This window comes from Capra hircus, chromosome 28 (genome assembly GCF_001704415.2).
Source record: "Capra hircus breed San Clemente chromosome 28, ASM170441v1, whole genome shotgun sequence".
NCBI lineage: Eukaryota > Metazoa > Chordata > Mammalia > Artiodactyla > Bovidae > Capra > Capra hircus.
Window position 1 is genome coordinate 31933683 of NC_030835.1, and position 17651 is coordinate 31951333.

Sequence of the window (17651 nt, forward strand, 5' to 3'; positions counted from 1 at the left end):
CCTGGAAGGGAGAGTGTGAGAAGGGTATGTGTGTTGGGGGCAGACTGACCGTGTGTGGACATGGCTTCTGAGGGTCTTCTTGTCTCTCAGCTCTCTTCATCGCCTCCTTTGAAAGTGAAGGTCCAGAAAACCACATGGAAAAGGACAGCTGGAAGACCCTCAGGTAGGAGAACTCCAGGAGCAGTCTCGGGACCCCACGACCAACCCCCATGCCCGAGTCTATAAGGAAGGGAAAGGATGAGGTGAGGGAGCATCCCTGAGGACCTGGGGTTTGAATTTCCCTGATCCTCCCTCCATGGCCGGTTCCTGGCAGCCAGACCTCCCCTAGTTGCACAGGCCTGCCCGGGGGAAGGGCCTGCGGCCGCCTGACCATTTCCCCATTCCCTGCCCACCTTTAGGACCACTCTCCTTAACAGAGCCTGAAGGCATGGATGCGGCCTGCAGACGCTGGATGAAGCACACTTATGTACTGAGTTTTAATCTTGATTGATATGGGTTGAGATGAGGAGGCCTCACTGGTTGGGGTCCATTTTGTACATAACTTTTATGAAGAAAAAAATAATTATTTCATGCATCAACCTTTGGCACTTAACAAAAGTTCTTTTGTTTACTTTAAATAACAGGGCAGGGCCCTGCTTTGGGGAGGGGTGGGGAAAGAGTATCATGGGAGATGGTGTCCATGATAACATCTTATTCTAATGAAATGTAGATTTTTATTTTCTACTTTTGATTATTAACATCTTACAAAAAAAATATTTAAAAAAACCCAACCAAAACCAACGTGAGCCCTGCCTCCTTTCCAGCCAGATGTCGGGGTTAGTGCCTTAGAGGGTACTGGAGGCCGGTCTCGCCCGCAGCTGGGCCGCTGGAGGCGCCGGGAAAGTGCTGCCCTCAGTGCCCAGGCCTGCGAGGGTCCGGCAGGAAGGGCTCGGGTGGCCGGGGGTGGGGGAGGGGTCTCATTTGCTTATTTCTAGAAGTGCACCTTGAACATGGGCTTTCCAAAGTTTACATTTTCATTTTCCTTTATCAGGGATTTATCGGGGTCAGTGGGGAGGGAAGGGGGATACCTGGCAGCGTATTTTCTGTTGGAATATGTCTGGAAAATCACTCAACTACATTTTAGGAAAAGAGAAAATCTCAAATAACGTGAGGAGGGGAATCATGGAATTGTCAGTTTTCCAGGCTGTCACTCTGACATGCTTAGCCGTAATGAAGTGAAAACACAGCACAGTAAAGGAAGGGGACACTGAAAGCCACCCTGAAGTCCAAGTACAAAGTGAAAAGAAGCAACTTACAAATCAGTACCCTCCTTCCCTCTGGGCTGGGGGGCACCCCTAGTGGAACTGAAACCCAAAGGTAGCCAGGCCCGTATCTGCCGGAGCCCATGCACATACGCCTGCCCGACATTTGGAGTTGTTTCCACACCAGGACTCGAGGCGTGCGCTCCATTTTCTGTCTGACTTCCTGGCCGTGGGACCACGACAGCCCTGCTCCCTCCAAGGCCAGAAGTGGGCAGTCCACGCTGACTGTCTCCCTCTTGGCGGGCTTTCATTCCACCCAAGCAGACCTCGAACTACTCACCCTCTCTCCCCCCCGCATGGCTGGCGTCAGAGCCTCCAGCTGGGAGGCCTGGGTGAGGATGGATCTGTTTTGCCAATTCCCAGAACTCCTGGGAGAGCCTGGAGATGTGACACCGCTGCCTCAGGGGGAGGTGGCTTTGTGATCTGCTGCTGATGCTGCCCTCAGCCCCGGGTGGAGCGAGGATATTCACACTGTATTGTCACAGTGTTTTTGCACTTTTCAGATGTTCTCGATAGTACATACTGTATACTGATAGTACATACTGCTTTATGTATTTGAGATAAAGGTTTAAAACTTGAGAGTCTATATTTGGAATACAATGTTAGAACCTTTTTTGTCCACGTGTTAAGGAGCTTCCACATCCGTGTGCACTTCACTGGGTTATCAGCTCTAGTGCCGACCTGCCACAGTGTCTACATTTGCTATTTTGTTTTTCCAATTTGATACATACCCTAACTCTGATGTTTTGGTATTTCGAGATGAACTCTGAGTATCAAGCTGTACCATAATGCAGGATGTCAGCTACTGGTGTGACTGGACGTACTTGCATCAATAAAACAACATGTTGCTCCCCTCGTGTGCCTGTTCTCTGTGTGTGGCTGTGAGGATGGTGGCTCTGATGCTGGCAGGAGGCACAGGGGTGCCTGGCCAGAAGGGAGGATGAGATGCCAGGGCCACCACGGCCTTTCAAAGATGAACAGGAACTCTCACCTCCACATTCTGACAAAGGGCTTTTCAAATAATGCAAAACAAGAAAAAATTGTACAAGAGGCAGGGTCTATCCTGCTTTCCTCAAAGACAGATCCAGGAAGGATATCACTAGCAGCCGTGAATTATGCGGTCATGTAAGTTCAGAGCCTACCTTCAACGACTGCCAAGGTTCCTTTACTGTGGGGCGGACAGGAACCTTTGGTGTCCCTGGGCTCTGGGGGTCTCTCTGGGGGCTGGGGTGCGCTGGCCGATGTGCTTCTCCATTGTGGTTCTTCTGTTTCAGCGCTAGAAGAGAGAGAGAGTTGTTGAGGGGCACACAAGAGCTTGTGGAACTGAAGGAAAAGAAGTGAGAGGCTGCCTTTGTTTGGAATGTCTCACGGCCAACGTGTCAGGTGCCCAGGCTGGACGAGGTCAGCTCTGCAGACCTGACTTTGCTCCTCAGAGCCAGCCCATTAGAGAGCGCTGCCGACAGAAACCTTTCTGTGCTAGGCGGGACAGAGCCAGCTCAGCCCATTAGAGAGCGCTGCCGGCAGAAACCTGTCTGTGCTGAGGGGGATGCTGTGCTGCGTCATCATCCACCAGTATAGTGGTCACCAGGTGTGCTGAGGGACTGGCACCGAAATGTGGCCAGTGCAAGAGGAACAGAACTCTGACTTATTTACATTTGAATAGCTAGTGGCCACTGTACTGGAGAGAGGCAAGGCCTGGGGGGCCTTGTCACCTGCTGCCCCTCCAAGTGCCTTGTGGAATGGACAGCATGTGATAGGGGCTCGGGTGTTTGTGGAGCAAATGAGGACCCCTGTGAGGATTCCTAAGTGAGTTTTGGATCAATGAAAACACTTTTTAGGTCTTTCCACTCACTAGCATCCTTACTCTTGGTACAGTTAGTCTTGGAAGTTACTACATACCTTCCCTGGAGAAGGAGCAGCACCTCACCTGGTCTGCATCTTGGAGCTTGAGCTGGGAGTGGCAGGCGAGCTGGCTTGGCAAGCCACGGCACTGTCCTTCACACATGGGGCGGTGCCCTCCAGGCAGTGTTTCTCAAGGTGTTGGTCCCCACCCAGCAGGGGCAACAATGGGAGACTCAGGTATGGATCTTCAGCAACAATGTTAAGGGAACAGTGTTGTCAAGAATAAAAGAAAATATCCATCAACAGATACACAAAGAAGTTGTGGTACATATATACAATGGAATATTACTCAGCCATAAAAAGGAACAATATTGGGGTAATTTGTAGTTAGTTATGTGGATGAACCTAGAGTTTATCATACAGAGTGAAGTAAGTCAGAAAAAGAAATACTGTATATTCACACATATATATGGAATCTAGAAAAATTCCATATTCCATTCGTGGGCAAATGTGCAAGTGTGACACAGAGAGCAGAGCTGTGGACACAGCAGGGAGAGCAGAGGGTGGGGCGGCTTGAGAGAGCAGCACTGGGATGTGTACACTGCCTTGTGTTTAGCAGATAGCTCGTGGGAAGCGACTGTGTAGCAGAGGGAGAGAGCTCAGTGCTCTGCGGTGACCTAGAGGGCTGGCGTGGGGGCGGGCAGGAGGGAGGCTAAAGGACGAGGGGACACATGTATACAGATAGCCGATTCATTCTGTTGTACAGCAAAAACAATGACAAAACATTATAAAGCAATTATCCAATTAGGGCTTCCTTGGTGACTCAGTGGTAAAGAATCTGCCTGCCAATGCAGGAGATGCAGGTTCAATACCTGGTCTAGGAAGATCCCCTGGAGAAGGAATTGGCAACCCACTCCAGTACTCTTGCCTAGGAAATCCCATGGACAGAGAAGCTTGCTTCCAAGAGTCGCAAAGAGTCAGACATGACTTAGCAACTGACAACAACAAATCCTCCATTTAAAAAATGGGAGAAAAAAGAATATGAGTTAAGCACTTGCCCTTTTCTGACAGCATGAAAGACTTAAATGCTTCAGTTCAGTTCAGTCGCTCAGTTGTATTTGACTCTGCAACCACACAGACCGCAGCACGCCAGGCCTGCTTGTCTATCACCAACTCCCAGAGTTTACTCAAACTCATGTCCATTGAGTTGGTGATGCCATCCAACCATCTCATCCTCCGTCGTCCCCTTCTCCTCCAACCTTCAATCTTTCTGAGCGTTAGGGTCTTTTCAAATGAGTTGGTTCTTCACATCAGGTGGCCAAAGTATTGGGAGTTTCAGCTTCAGCATCAGTCCTTCCAGTGAATATTCAGGACTGACTTCCTTTAGAATGGACTGGTTGGATCTACTGGCTGTCCAAGGGACTCTCAAGAGTTTTCTCCAACACCACAGTTCAAAAGCATCAATTCTTCTGTGCTCAGCTTTCTTTATAGTCTTAACTCTCATATCCATATATGACTACTGGAAAAATCATAGCTTTGACTAGACAGACCTTTGTTGGCAAAGTAATGTATCTCTGATTTTTAATATGATGTCTAGGTTGGTTGTAACTTTTCTTCCAAGGAGCAACCGTCTTTTAATTTCATGGCTATAGTCACCATCTGCAGTGATTTTGGAGTCCAAGAAAAAAATCTGTCACTGTTTCCACTGTTTCCCCATCTATTTGCCATGAAGTGATGGGATCGGATGCCATGATCTTCATTTTCTGAATGTTGAGTTTTAAGCCAGCTTCTTCACTCTCCTCTTACACCCTCCTCAAGAGGCTCTTTAGTTCTTCGCTTTCTGCTCTAAGGGTGGGATCATCTGCGTATCTGAGGTTATTGATATTTCTCCCTGCAATCCTGATTCCAGCTTGTGCTTCATCCAGCCCAGCATTTGTCATGATGTACTCTGCATATATGTTAAAGAAGCAGGGTGATAATATACAGCCTTGATGTACTCCTTTCCCAATCTGGAACCAGTCTGTTGTTCCATGTCCAGTTCTAACTGTTGCTTCCTGACCTGCATACAGATTTCTCAGGAGGCAGGTTAGGTGGTCTGGTATTCCCATCTCTTTCAGAATTTTCCACAGTTTATTGTGATCCACACAGTCAAAGGCTTTGGCACAGTCAATAAAGCAGAAGTAGATGTTTTTCTGGAACTCTCTTGCTTTTTTGATGACGTTAGCAATTTGATCTCTGGTTTCTCTGCCTTTTCTAACTCCAGCTTGAACATCTAGAAGTTCATGATTCACGTACTGTTGAAGCCTAGCTTGGAGAATTTTGAGCATTACTTTGCTAGCGTGTGAGATGAGTGCTTAAATGCTCACCTACTGAAATTGACTGATAAACCTATGCAAAACTGTAACATCCAAGTAAACGCAGAAAGTCATAGCTTTAATTTTCAGTCCACAAGGGTGTCAGAGAAGAAAGTCCAGAGCTTGCTCAAGAAGGGTCAATAGGAGATCTTAGCCCATAAAGCTGACATATCAAAGAGCCACCCCTCAGCATAACAGTGAACTTGAAATAAAACACTCCTCTTCCAATCCCACCAAGATGCTAAGGAAGACTGCCTGTTTTGAACCTCAGCACTCCATGGGAATGGGGAGAATTTACCCCTGATAATTGACAACCACAAATCAGTGAGTTTCACAAAGTTTTACAGCACAAATCACACTGGCCAAAAAAACTTCAAGCTCAGAATTTAGTTTAACATGGCCCTGAGCTGGTATTGTCCCTAAGTTACCCAGTGGAAGCAAAAGTTCTGGTCTATATTCTAGTTGGAAAAGTCTCTCCTTAGCTGTGTCTAATATACCATTAAATCCACCTACTAGATTAAAAATTTTTCATTTCTAGATGCTCTATTTGGGTAAATACTGCATAAATTACCTACTTATACAGATGCTCTTTTTTGTCCAAATATACTTGGACAAAATCCTGGATAAATAACTGGAATGTAACACAGAAAGGCAAAGGCTGTAAAATATGAAACAGACGTAACATGTTATTAGAGTTACAGAAGGAAAAACAATGAGGCAGAGACAATGAAAATGTAATGGCTGAGAATCTTTCAGAACTGACAAAAGACAATCCAATTAGCCCAAAGATTCTCAAGCAGGATCAGAAAGAAAAAAATAAAATCTGCATACAGACATATCATAGTGATTCAGAATGGAGATAAAGAAGAGATTTTAAAGACAGCCAGAGGGAAAAAAGGTTGATTACGTTTAATGGCATATCAACTGTTAAGCTGATAGCTTATTTCACAACAGAAATAACTGAAGGCAGAAGACAGTGGAATCATAACATCAGTGTGCTGTGGAATTAAAGAAACCTCAGCTAGAGTTGGAACAGGCCAGGAGGGGGAGTTCTCATACCCAGCTACGCATCATCAATTACTTCAAACAGCAAGAAAGGCAGCAAACATCTCCATTACAGGAAGGTGCTGCCTGCTCTATCACCAACTAGGAAGAAAGAAAACTTCTCTTTTTCTTCAGCGAGTACAGAAGCCCACCAACTAGAATGAACTCCCAGCTTCCTCCAATGAACGTTTCGGTTAATACAGTTCCTCCCAATTCCCCATTTTACCACATAGAAGCAAGTTTCCTTTTCTTGTTCTCTGATTTGCCTATGGTCCACTGTAGTTCACTTATTCTGAATTGCAATGCCTCTGGCTATTCCTGAGTAAACTCACTTTTCCTGGTCAAATCCCTGAATATATTATTAGAGTTGACAGTGCTAAAAAATTTCTCAACCTAGAATTCTAAACCCTTCAAAAATATTTCTTAAATGAGATAAAGATATTTATAAACTAGAGTCTGGCATAATGCCTTCGCCAAAAGAAATTCTAAAGGATGAATCTTGACTCTACTACATGAAAATTATTTCCATATGAATCACAGATCTAAATATGAAACGCAATCAATAAAGCACTTAAAAGAAAACATGAACATTTAATCTTTACTTTGGAGTAGGCAAAGGTTTTTAAAATTGGACACTAGCCATAAAAGAAAGCGGATAAACTGGACTTTATTACTAACAACTGCTTATTAACAGGTAACATCAAGAGAATGAAGACCAGTCCCCTGCCTGGCAGAAGATATTTGCAATATATAAATCTGACAAAAGACTCATATCCACAGTACAGAAGTAACTCCTATACATCAATTTAAAAAAAAAAAAAAAGCCCATGAAAGAAAAAAGGGCAGAAAAATGGAATAGGCAATTTCACAAATAAGATATTCAAATGGCCAATATGCATCTGAAAAGATACTCAACATCATTTTCCTAATGATAAGCTAAAATCAAAATTAAAAAACTACACATTCAACAGAGATTAAAGAGTCTGAATTTAAAATGTTGAAAATATTTGTGGGGATGATATGAAACAACGAGATCTCTCATATGTGGCTGGTAGGGGTTCAGTTATTTGGAAGGACTGAGAAAAATTTGACAACATCTGGTAAGACTATTTAAGAAAAACAAAAAGCACAAATAAACAATATCAAGAATAAAAAGATTATCATGATTGATCCCAGACATATTACACAGATAACAAGAGGAAACGGCAAACAGCTTTGTATGTTTCATCTAAAATTTCAAGTTTATATGTATAAATTCCTTACAAATAGCACCTTACCTAAAATAACTCAATCAAAACTGACTCTAGAAGAAACAGAAAATCTGAACAGTTCTACAGTCATTAAATAAATTGAGCTTGTGATCAGAGATTTTCCTGTGTAGAAAGGTTCAGGCCCAGGTAGCTTTCAGGAAGTTTTGTCAAATATTCTAAGGAAGAAATAATTACAGTCATACAAAACTTTTCTAGAAACTAGAGTACAAAGGAACACCTGTAACTTAGTTTATAAGCGAGCAAAACCTTTATAGAAAAGCCCAAGAATGAGAAAGGATGTACAATATATAGGCAATCTTATTCATGAACACAGATGAAAAACACCAGAAAAAAGTACTTATATATGAACACCCATACACAAATATATACAGATATGCAAATAAATGCTTGCATATGCATGTAAACCGAATCCAGCAATGTGTAAGGGTCATGTATCAGGACAGACTGGTGTTCACCCCAGGAGTGCGAGGGTGCTTCAGAAAATTAATCCATCAACTTAACATATTTAAGATGGGAAAATCATATAATCATCTCAAAAGATGTAGTAAAAATATTTAGCAAATGCTTTCAAGCATGATAAAAACTTGCCAAGTGGTACCAGAAGGTAACTTTATTAACTTAATAAAGGGTATTTATTAAAAAAAATACCATACTTACTGATGAAACTGCAAATGTCTCCCTTGAAATCAGAAATATGGGCAGAAGTCCACTTTTACCACTTCCAATCAACACTGCAAAACAAATCCTAACAAGCAGTTTAAAACAAGAAAAATATATAGAAATTGAAAAGAAACAAAACTTCTCTATTACTAATAGATATATAATTGTGTAACAGAAAAAATGCCAACTAGAAATACAATATTAGAGTTTTTTGGGACTTCATTGGTAGTCTAGTGGTTATGACTGCACTTTTTCACTGCAGGAGGCATGGGTTTGAGCCCTGGTCAGGAAACTAAGATCCCATGTGCTGGTGTAAAAAAAAAAAATTGTGTTTGGCAAGGTTACTCAACACAAAAATTAACACAAATCAGTCTGATTTCTAAACATCATAAAAAAATAAAAAGGAAAAAGAAAAACAAAAGATATTTACAGTGGCATCAAAAATGCAAACTATCTAGGAAAAAAAGCTTTAAAAAAAATCCACTGTGTGAAAAAGTACAAAACTTAACTGAAGATAATAAAGACCAAAATAGATAATATCACGTTCAAGGACTGGAGGGCTCTGTATGATAAAATGTACTTTTTCCCCAAAGTGATCTTATAGATTCAATGAGATTGTAATAAAAATTCACACAAGTTTTCATGAAACTTAACAAGCTTATTCTAAAACTTTTATGAAAGTACAAAGGTTACAAATAACCATGACAATCCTTAAGAACAAAGCTATGTATGAGATATTCAGAAGATAATAGAGAACAACAGCTTTAAGATATTTTTCTCCATTCTCAAAAATTAATACGAAGACTATATAAAGGCAAAAAGATTAACTAAACACATTAAAGTTAATTTTTATTCATCAAAAAGTACCATCAAGAATGGGAAAGGACAAGCCACATCCCAGAGAAGATATTTGCAAACATTTAACCAGTAAGAATTGGTACTCAGACTATGTGAAGAATTCCTATGAATTTAAAATAATGGGCAAAAAGGCTGGAAATGAAAATTGTAACTACGACTCATGCCGAAAGCCCACTAGATTAGTAAGAATTAAGAAGTCTGACATAATTAAGTATTGCCAGGGACGCAAAGTGAACCTCTCACAGTGTTGAAGTGGTCCACTTTGGGAAGTAGGTTGAATACACACACACTGGTGACTTAGCATCATTACTCCTAGAGGAAGTTCTCAAATGCTCGTAAGGGACACGCACAGCAATGTTCATGGCAACATTGCTTGTGACAGCAAAAGCAAATAAGAAAACAACAAAAAACTGAGAGATCCAAATATCTGTAAAGAGCAGAAAGAATACTGCAGTATATTCATTTAGTGGAATACTAATCAGTAATTAAAATGAATTAATTTTGAGATTAACATGAGTGAACCAAAAAAAAAAACCACCACGGTTAGAGAATATATGATGAAATAATACACATATTAATTCGAAACAGACAAAACAGTCTATTGTGTAGATATACATACATAGTTGGGAAAACAGTGAAGAAAAATAAGTGAAAAATTATCACAAAAATCATCAGGATAGTGACTAATATGGACAGAGTGAGGGTATGTGATCAAGAAAGTGCACATAGAGACCTTTCACCAACAAAGTTCAAGATTCTAATCTGAATAGCTGCTACACTGGTGTTGGCGTCACTGTTCTTTAAAGTACACAATTACATGTCATGCAATTTTCTGTATTTGATACTTTTCAACAGAAAGAAATTAGCTTATCACATTTTCATTTAACTTTTGGTAATAAAATACTTTATTGGTACCTCTTACTATCAAAAACATAGTAATGTTTCCATTGCTTAGCTTCCATCTTTAAATTAAAAGCTTGTTTTTTTAAAAAAAAGAAAAAATTCCATTTGGTTCTGTCAAAAAACAAGCTACAACTCACTTCTGTAAATAATTAGGTTCTCTCAGTTTAAATATCTTAATTCACTGGTTTTTACAATAAATAACTGTATATAAAAGGAGACAATGACCTGAACAATTTTGCAGAGAACATTTTACACATCTTAAAAAACCAAGCCTAAATGCTATCCCAACTTAATACTTAAAAGAATATTCAGTAAGAGTTATTGTAAAATTGAATTCATATAGCACCAAGAAGTTTGGGACTTACAATATTTCAGATGATATGATATACGGAGCAAAAAGAATAATGATTTGTCTTCCATGAATTTTCAGGGGTTTATATACAATAGAAAGAATTCCGTATAGGTCCCTTTTATAAGTCAAAAGTTCAAAAATCTATACATGGCTTTCACCACATCTCCAATTTGTGGATATAGCGATTGATCCTGTGGCAAAAGATCCATGTGTGATAAACAGCACAGTACAGTCCTATCTGAATATAACTGCTTACTCATCTTGTCTCATTAATATAATTTATACCTCAATTAAAATACCATTTTATCTGCAAGTTATATATTTCCCTAAAATACCCTATAATTCAGATTTCCATTCAGATGATGTTCTGCTCTGCCCCTTTCCTTGAATCAGTATGATCTCCTGGCATACCTCACTAAATTGCTTGGTTTTCTCCTCTCAGTGAAACTTCCCCTCAACTCAAAGTATTATAATGATGTAAATACAGATGTAGCATAATTAACATATAAAACAAAAGGGATAATACAAACATATGGATCCCTGCTAAATGAGACAACACAAAGCAAAAAACACACAACACTACGCTATGTTCACCTATTCTGAACCACAAGAAGGCCCTGCTAGGGCCCTGGCTCGTGTAAACTGATGTCCCCAGACACCCCTAGTGTCCTGTACTCCAGCATAACTAACTTGCGTTCAAAGTGTTTCCATATTTATTTGTTTGTTCAGAACAGCCTATAGCAACTCTGACTCCTAATCTGAACATGATGATAAATTAGTATAACACATTATATTTTTAATCAAGTCATAGATTCTATCCTTAGTATATTCTACTATTACACATTTGTTTAAAAATAGACATTCAGGGGGCTAGGCAACACAAAGCTGAGGAAGTTTTATTTCTGCCTGCTCTTCATTAGTTGGGGATTTTAGATATGTTATTTAGTTATCCTCCACTTCAGTGAAAAAGGCTTCTTTAAGCAACTGACCAAAGATCTTCATTTAAAACCAAGCAGGTTGACTCAGTGGTCAGCAGGTGAAGAACCCTTGTTGACACACTCCATCCATAACCCTCCATCTTCTCAAAAGGAACAGGATGCTCCAACCTACCTTGAGCACAACACATTCCACCCCTCAGCCCAGATGTAACCAGGATACACATCAGCACATGAAGCCAGGCAGAAATTAACTCAAGACTACTCTTAGGACAAATACCAGATTTTGATTTGTCAATGATCCATAGTGAGGTATGCTCAGAAAAAGAGACTTTGCATTGCAACGCTGCTTTTTCTTCTCACACCAAGTTAAACTGCTGAAGTAATATCAGCAAGAACACAAAAGCCATGTCTTCCTGAAAGAGGCACTGCATCTGGAATTGGAATTAAGGCTAAGCAAATAGTGCTGGTTTGCGGTCCAGACTAGTGTGTTAACGATTACATTAACCAACAGCTTCGCTATTTGTCCTGTATGCCTGTTTGTGAAGATGCGTCTCTATCTCCTCCCTGAAGACCAGCATTCCCAGGTGCGAGTGAGAGGCCTCGTTCATGGCTTTGGACTGGATGCACATGCGGTACTGCTCAGGGGTCAACTCGTCAGCACAGCGCTTCTCATGCCAGAGGTGGAAAAGACCAGGAACCGGAGTCCGAATCACAATCAGGTCACTGTGTAAGTATTTTCGATACAGATGAACATCTTCTCCACCCCAACCTTTTACTTCCATGTCAAATCCACCTGTAAGATCAAAACTCATACTACTAAATAGCTGCCTGGCAGAGCACAGTCGAACCTGATAAGATTTAAACATTCTGCTTCAAATGAGATGACATGTACAATCTAAAGACATCTGAAGTAGAGGACTGACATCTTGGCTTAGAAATACAGTTATCAGCTGATAGCTGGAAGGCCAAGGGTCTGTTGTTGAGTATCAAAGTAAGATTAAATATTTGAGAATACTTTGCCAACTTCAGTTTTATAGAAAACCTCTAGAAAGTCAAATAAAGGAGAAGGAAACCTAAATCACCCATAATATCACCACCAATAATGTTTTATGGTGTTTTCCTTCTATCCTTTGAGATCTAAGTTTTTCTGGGTCACAGAAAATTTTCTGTGAGGGGGGGAAACAGAAGAAATGGGCCAAGTGGGACACATAAAATTGAGATGGACATACAGATGATTTAAAGCCACATTAGTAGGTGAAATTACTAATAAAAGTTTACAAGGAAAACAGGGCCCAGGTCTAACTGCTAAGAAATGCCAAATATCTAGAGGGCAAACAGGCAGAGAAAGTCAGCAAAACAGACTGAGGCAGCCCCAGCGGAAGGAGAGAATTCTGGAGAATGTGTCATCACAGCAGTCAAATGAGGAAAGCATCGTGAAGAAATGGTCATGTGCTGCTTAATTAAAGAGAATCAGGTAGATTTTGCAACGTTAAACGTCACTTACAGCCTCACCTAGAGCATAGGAGATCAAGGTCACACTATTTTTAAGTTGGTTTAGGCTGAACTAACTTTAAAGAAGCATGGAGAATACAAACTATTTTGAGTTTTTTGAAGAGCTAGAAAAGATTCTGAAAGATGGAGAAAAAATTAATTCTTTAATTAAAATCTAGGTTTCTAAATGATGTCTTTTTATCAAATAATTCCATGTCACTTAATATCATACTTACAGGATGACAAGAATCCTGAGATCTCTGAAAAGTATTATTTTAAATAATCACAGCTTTAATAAATGCTATGTTTGGTATATCTTGTCTTTTCTTACTTGTAGATATGAATAAGTTCCTCAAATATTAGAGATGGTGTAGACAGTGAAAATAAATAGAGGACTTCCCGTTTCTGTCCAGCATGTACAGACACCTTCATTCCATCCTTCCAACAAATAAAAAGTTGAACAAACTGAAAACTCAACTCTTCTCAGATCCCTCAGAGAAATAAAGTCACAGGGCAAACTGCTCTTCCCTAAACTGAAGAGATAGATAGGCGTGTAAGACAGAATCACAACTATCACTGTTAGGGAAGAAACAGACTAGAAGAAACCTCCAGGGGAACCAGTACAGGGGTAGGAAAGTCTGAACTGATGAACTGCTGCTAGAGGCTCGGTGGAAAAATCCAGGAGCTGAAAACTCCAGAGGGGCCCATACACTTTTGTGAGTTTTATCTCTAGGTTTACCAGGTTCTCACAGTGAAGACTGCAGAAAAATCCCACAGTGCTTTCAGGAGGGGGAAAGGAACCATTCTGAAATATGCCATTTTTTGTTCTTAACAAGGTCTACCCTCAGGAAAAACTATCCTACCAGAGCCTAAGCTATCTGGGGGAAAGGATATAGCCAACTGGTCCACTCTAGCCATCCTGTCCTACCTAAGATTGGGGGCAGTATCTGAGAAATGACTGCAAAATTCATGGTCCAGACTCACAGGATCGCTAAAGAAAGGACTGAGACCTTATCACAGGACTACAGAGCACTTTCTCCTCTCCCACGCCTTACCATCACATCACTGAAGGCCTGTTTACCTCAGTCTTTACCCAGTACATCATGTTCAGCTATGGAAAAAAATATTAGGCCAACTGAAGGTCAAAAAATATTGAAGAGAAAGAGCATCAGAACCAGACTCAGATACGGCAGGGATGTTGGAACTATAGGACTGTGAATTTAAAACAACTATGATTAATACACTAAGGCCTGCAATGGAAAAAGACAATATGTAAGAACTGATGGGCAATGAAGCAGAGATAGAGTCTAAGAATGAATCAAAAGAAATGTCAAAGATAAAAAGCAGTAATGAAATGAAGAATGCCTCTGCAGGGCTCACTAGGAGACTGGACTTGGCTGAGGAAAGATCTCTAAACTTGAGGACACGTGAATAGAAACTTCCAAGACTGAAAAGCAAAGATAAAGAAGACTGGAGGTGGGGGAAAAAAGAAAAAAAACAGAACAGAATATCCAAGGACTATGGGATAACTACCAAAGGTATAACATTTGTATAATGGGACAGCCAGAAGGAAAGAGGGCAAGGAATACAAGCTTTAAATGAGGAGGCGAAACTGCAAACAAGTGCTGCTGAGGGGCGGGGGCTCCCTGTCTCCCCAAGCCCACATTCACAGGATAGAGGCTCTGCACGAGGGAGAGGGAGTTGGTGATGGACAGGGAGGCCTGGCATCCTGCAGTCCATGGGGTCGCAAAGAGTTTGACATGACAGAGAGACTGAATTGAACTGAAGAGGGAGACGGGCCCTTCAGCTCCCACCTAATGTTCTGATCATGAGGCAGGGGTGTTCTTCTGAGAGAACTGTGCCACCAACTCCACCCCCAGGTCTCGAGCAGAGACGCAGAGCTTTTTAGGGGAAGAGGCAGTCCATAAGAACAAATACTCCAGAGCTCGTCCCAAAGGAATTTACTTTATCTGAAAGAAAGTGTACAGAAATTAAGGCATAAAGGGGCTCCTATAAATATGGAGATGCTGATGAACCATTAAGAGGCGGCTGGTAGCCCATTAGAGCAAGCTAAAATGTAGGCCACCCAGTTTACCAGACAGGAAGGAAGAGAAACAGCTAAGAGTCATCCTGAGGTCCAAACAAACCTCAAAAACTTGCCTCCAAAACTACCCTACAAAAGTGTTTAAGAGCTTCTCTGTGCCTCAAATGGTAAAGAACCTGCCTGCAACGAAGAAGACCTGGGTTCAATCCCTGGGTCAGGAAGATCCCCTGGAGGACAGAATGGCAACCCTCTCCAGTATTCTTGCCTGGAGAATTCCGTGGACAGAGGAGACTGGTGAGCTACGGCCCACGGGGTTGCAGAGAGTCAGACACTGAGCTGAGTGACTAACACTTTCAAAAGGGTTTAGTTTAATCTGTTCAGACTGGAGCAATCTATGTCCCAGAGCACTGTCCTGTGAGCAAATTAACGCAGCCTAATAGCCAGGTGTGACACCAACAGAGGCATGGGAGGAGACAGTGAAAAAGATATTCACTCAATCCAAGGTCGCCCCAGGATGACTGTTCACATGCCCTGACGAGTGACATGAGAAGTGACATGAGATGGAGGATGGGGAGCCACGAGTTACTAAAACAGTAAAGCAGAGTCAACTAATAAACAAGTAAAGGTGAAACAAAATGTAGGCCCTGGAGGCAGGGAAAATATCTAGAATCAACACAATATATAACTTAGAATGTCTCATTTTCAAAAAAGAAACATATTGAAAGAAACAAAACTGTGACCTATATATCAAAAGAGAAGCAGACAACAGAAACTGCCTATGAGAGGGATCGGATGTCAGTTTTAGCAAAGGTTTCCAAACAACCATTATAAATATGTTCAGAGAATTAAGAGAAATCATGCTTAAAGAACTAACAGAAAGATGACAATGCCTCATCAAGTAGAGAACATTATAAAGAGATAGAAATTACGTATTTTTAATAAGAGAAATTCTGGAGTTAGAAAGCACCATAACTCAAATGAAAAATTCACTAGAGCAGCTCAATAAGTAGATCTGAACTAACAAAAGAATCAGAGAACCTGAAGACAGATCAACTGAGATTATGTTACACAAAGACAAGAGGAAATGGATGAAGAAAAATGAACGTGTCTCAGAGAATGTCTCACCGTTAACTGCACCAATATACATCTGATAGGAATATGAAGGGAAAAGAGAAAGCAGCGGAGAGAAGTAACACAGGTCAGAGGCGATGATGGATCCTTACTGTTTTATTAAGCAAGAAATCAGGGGGAAAATTTATTAGTTTCACTTAATAGTCTTTTTATTACTATTTGCTGATTTTCCATCATTTGTTACAGAGATAAAAAGACAAGGTGGAGGAATTTCCAAAGCAAATGGCTGACTATAAAAACGGAAGTAAAATGGACATATATTTATGTATTCTATTAAAAATACATCAGCTTCTCAGAGCAAAATTCAGGCTTAAACTTAAGAAAGCAGGCAAAACCACCTGGCCAACCAGGTAAAACTTAAATCAAATCCCCTATGCCTCTATAGTGGAGGTGACGAATAGATTCAAAGGATTAGATCTAGTAAACAGAGTGCCTGAAGAACTATGGATATTGCACACTGCCTCCGTAATATTGCACAGGAGGCAGTGAACAAAACCATCCCAAAGAAAAAGCAAGAAGGCAAAGTGGTTGTCTCAGGAGGCTTTACAAATAGCTGAAGAAAGAAGGTAAGTGAAAAGCAAGGAAGATAGGGAAAAGTACACCCAACTAAACGTAGAATTCCAGAGAAAAGCAAGGAGACAAGAAGGTGTTCTTCAATGAACAATGCAAAGAAATAGAGGAAAACAACAGAAGGGGAAAGACTAGAGATCTTGTCTAGAAAACTGAAAATATCAAAGGAACATTCATCCAAAGATGGGTACAATAAAGGACAGAAGCCGTAAAGACCTAATAGAAGTAGAAGAGATCAAAAAGAGATAGAAAGAATACACAGAATAATTGTATAAAAAGATCTTAATGACAACAATAACCATGATGGTGTGGCCACACACCCAGAGCCAGACATTCTGGAGTGTGAAGTCAAGTGGGCCTTAGGAAGCACTGGTGTCAATAAAGCTAGTGGAGGTGATGGAATTCCAGCAAAGCTATTTAAAATCCTAAATGATGCTATCAAACTGCTGCACTCAATATGTCTGCAAATTTGGAAAACCCAGCAGTGGCTACAGGACTAGAAAAGGTCAATCCTCATCCCAATTCCCAAGAAAGGCAGTACTAAAGATTGTTCAGACCACTGGACAACTGCACTCATCTCCTATGCTAGTAAGGTCATGTTCAAAATCCTTCAGGCTAGGCTTCAGCATTATGTGAACGAAAACTTCCAGACATCCAAGCTGGGTTTAGAAAAGGCAGAGGAACCAGAGATCAAATTGCCAACATTTGCTGGATCATAGAGAAAGCAAGGGAATTCCAGAAAAACATATACCTCTGTTTCATTGACTATGCTAAAGCCTTTGACTATGTGGATTATAACAAACTGTGGAAAACTTTTTAAAGAGGTAGGAATACCAGATTATCTTACCTGTCTCCTGAGAAACCTGTATGCCAGTCAAGAAGCAACAATTAG

General features: G+C 40.8%; 2 protein-coding genes across 8 annotated transcripts in view; one reads left to right on the top strand and one right to left on the bottom strand.

The window, feature by feature from the left end:
• The window catches only part of RASGEF1A (RasGEF domain family member 1A), a 40546-nt gene extending 38390 nt beyond the window's left edge, over positions 1 to 2156 (top strand). For all 6 annotated transcript variants that reach the window (XM_018042386.1, XM_018042388.1, XM_018042387.1 and 3 more), the window contains 2 exons: positions 91 to 163; positions 399 to 2156. In XM_018042386.1, the coding sequence (XP_017897875.1) occupies positions 91 to 163; positions 399 to 423 (98 nt within the window). In that variant the 3' untranslated portion in view covers positions 424 to 2156. The remainder of the gene's footprint in view (positions 1 to 90; positions 164 to 398) is intronic.
• CSGALNACT2 (chondroitin sulfate N-acetylgalactosaminyltransferase 2) overlaps positions 2285 to 17651 on the bottom strand; it is a 57867-nt gene continuing 42500 nt past the window's right edge. Inside the window, exons 8-9 of one of the 2 annotated variants that reach the window (XM_018042390.1) lie at positions 3229 to 3388; positions 2285 to 2577 (exon numbers count right to left, since the gene is read on the bottom strand). In XM_018042390.1, the coding sequence (XP_017897879.1) occupies positions 2433 to 2577; positions 3229 to 3388 (305 nt within the window). In that variant the 3' untranslated portion in view covers positions 2285 to 2432. Of the gene's footprint in view, positions 2578 to 3228; positions 3389 to 9130; positions 12317 to 17651 lie in introns of those variants that run through there. The other variant, XM_018042391.1, reaches the window with a different exon arrangement.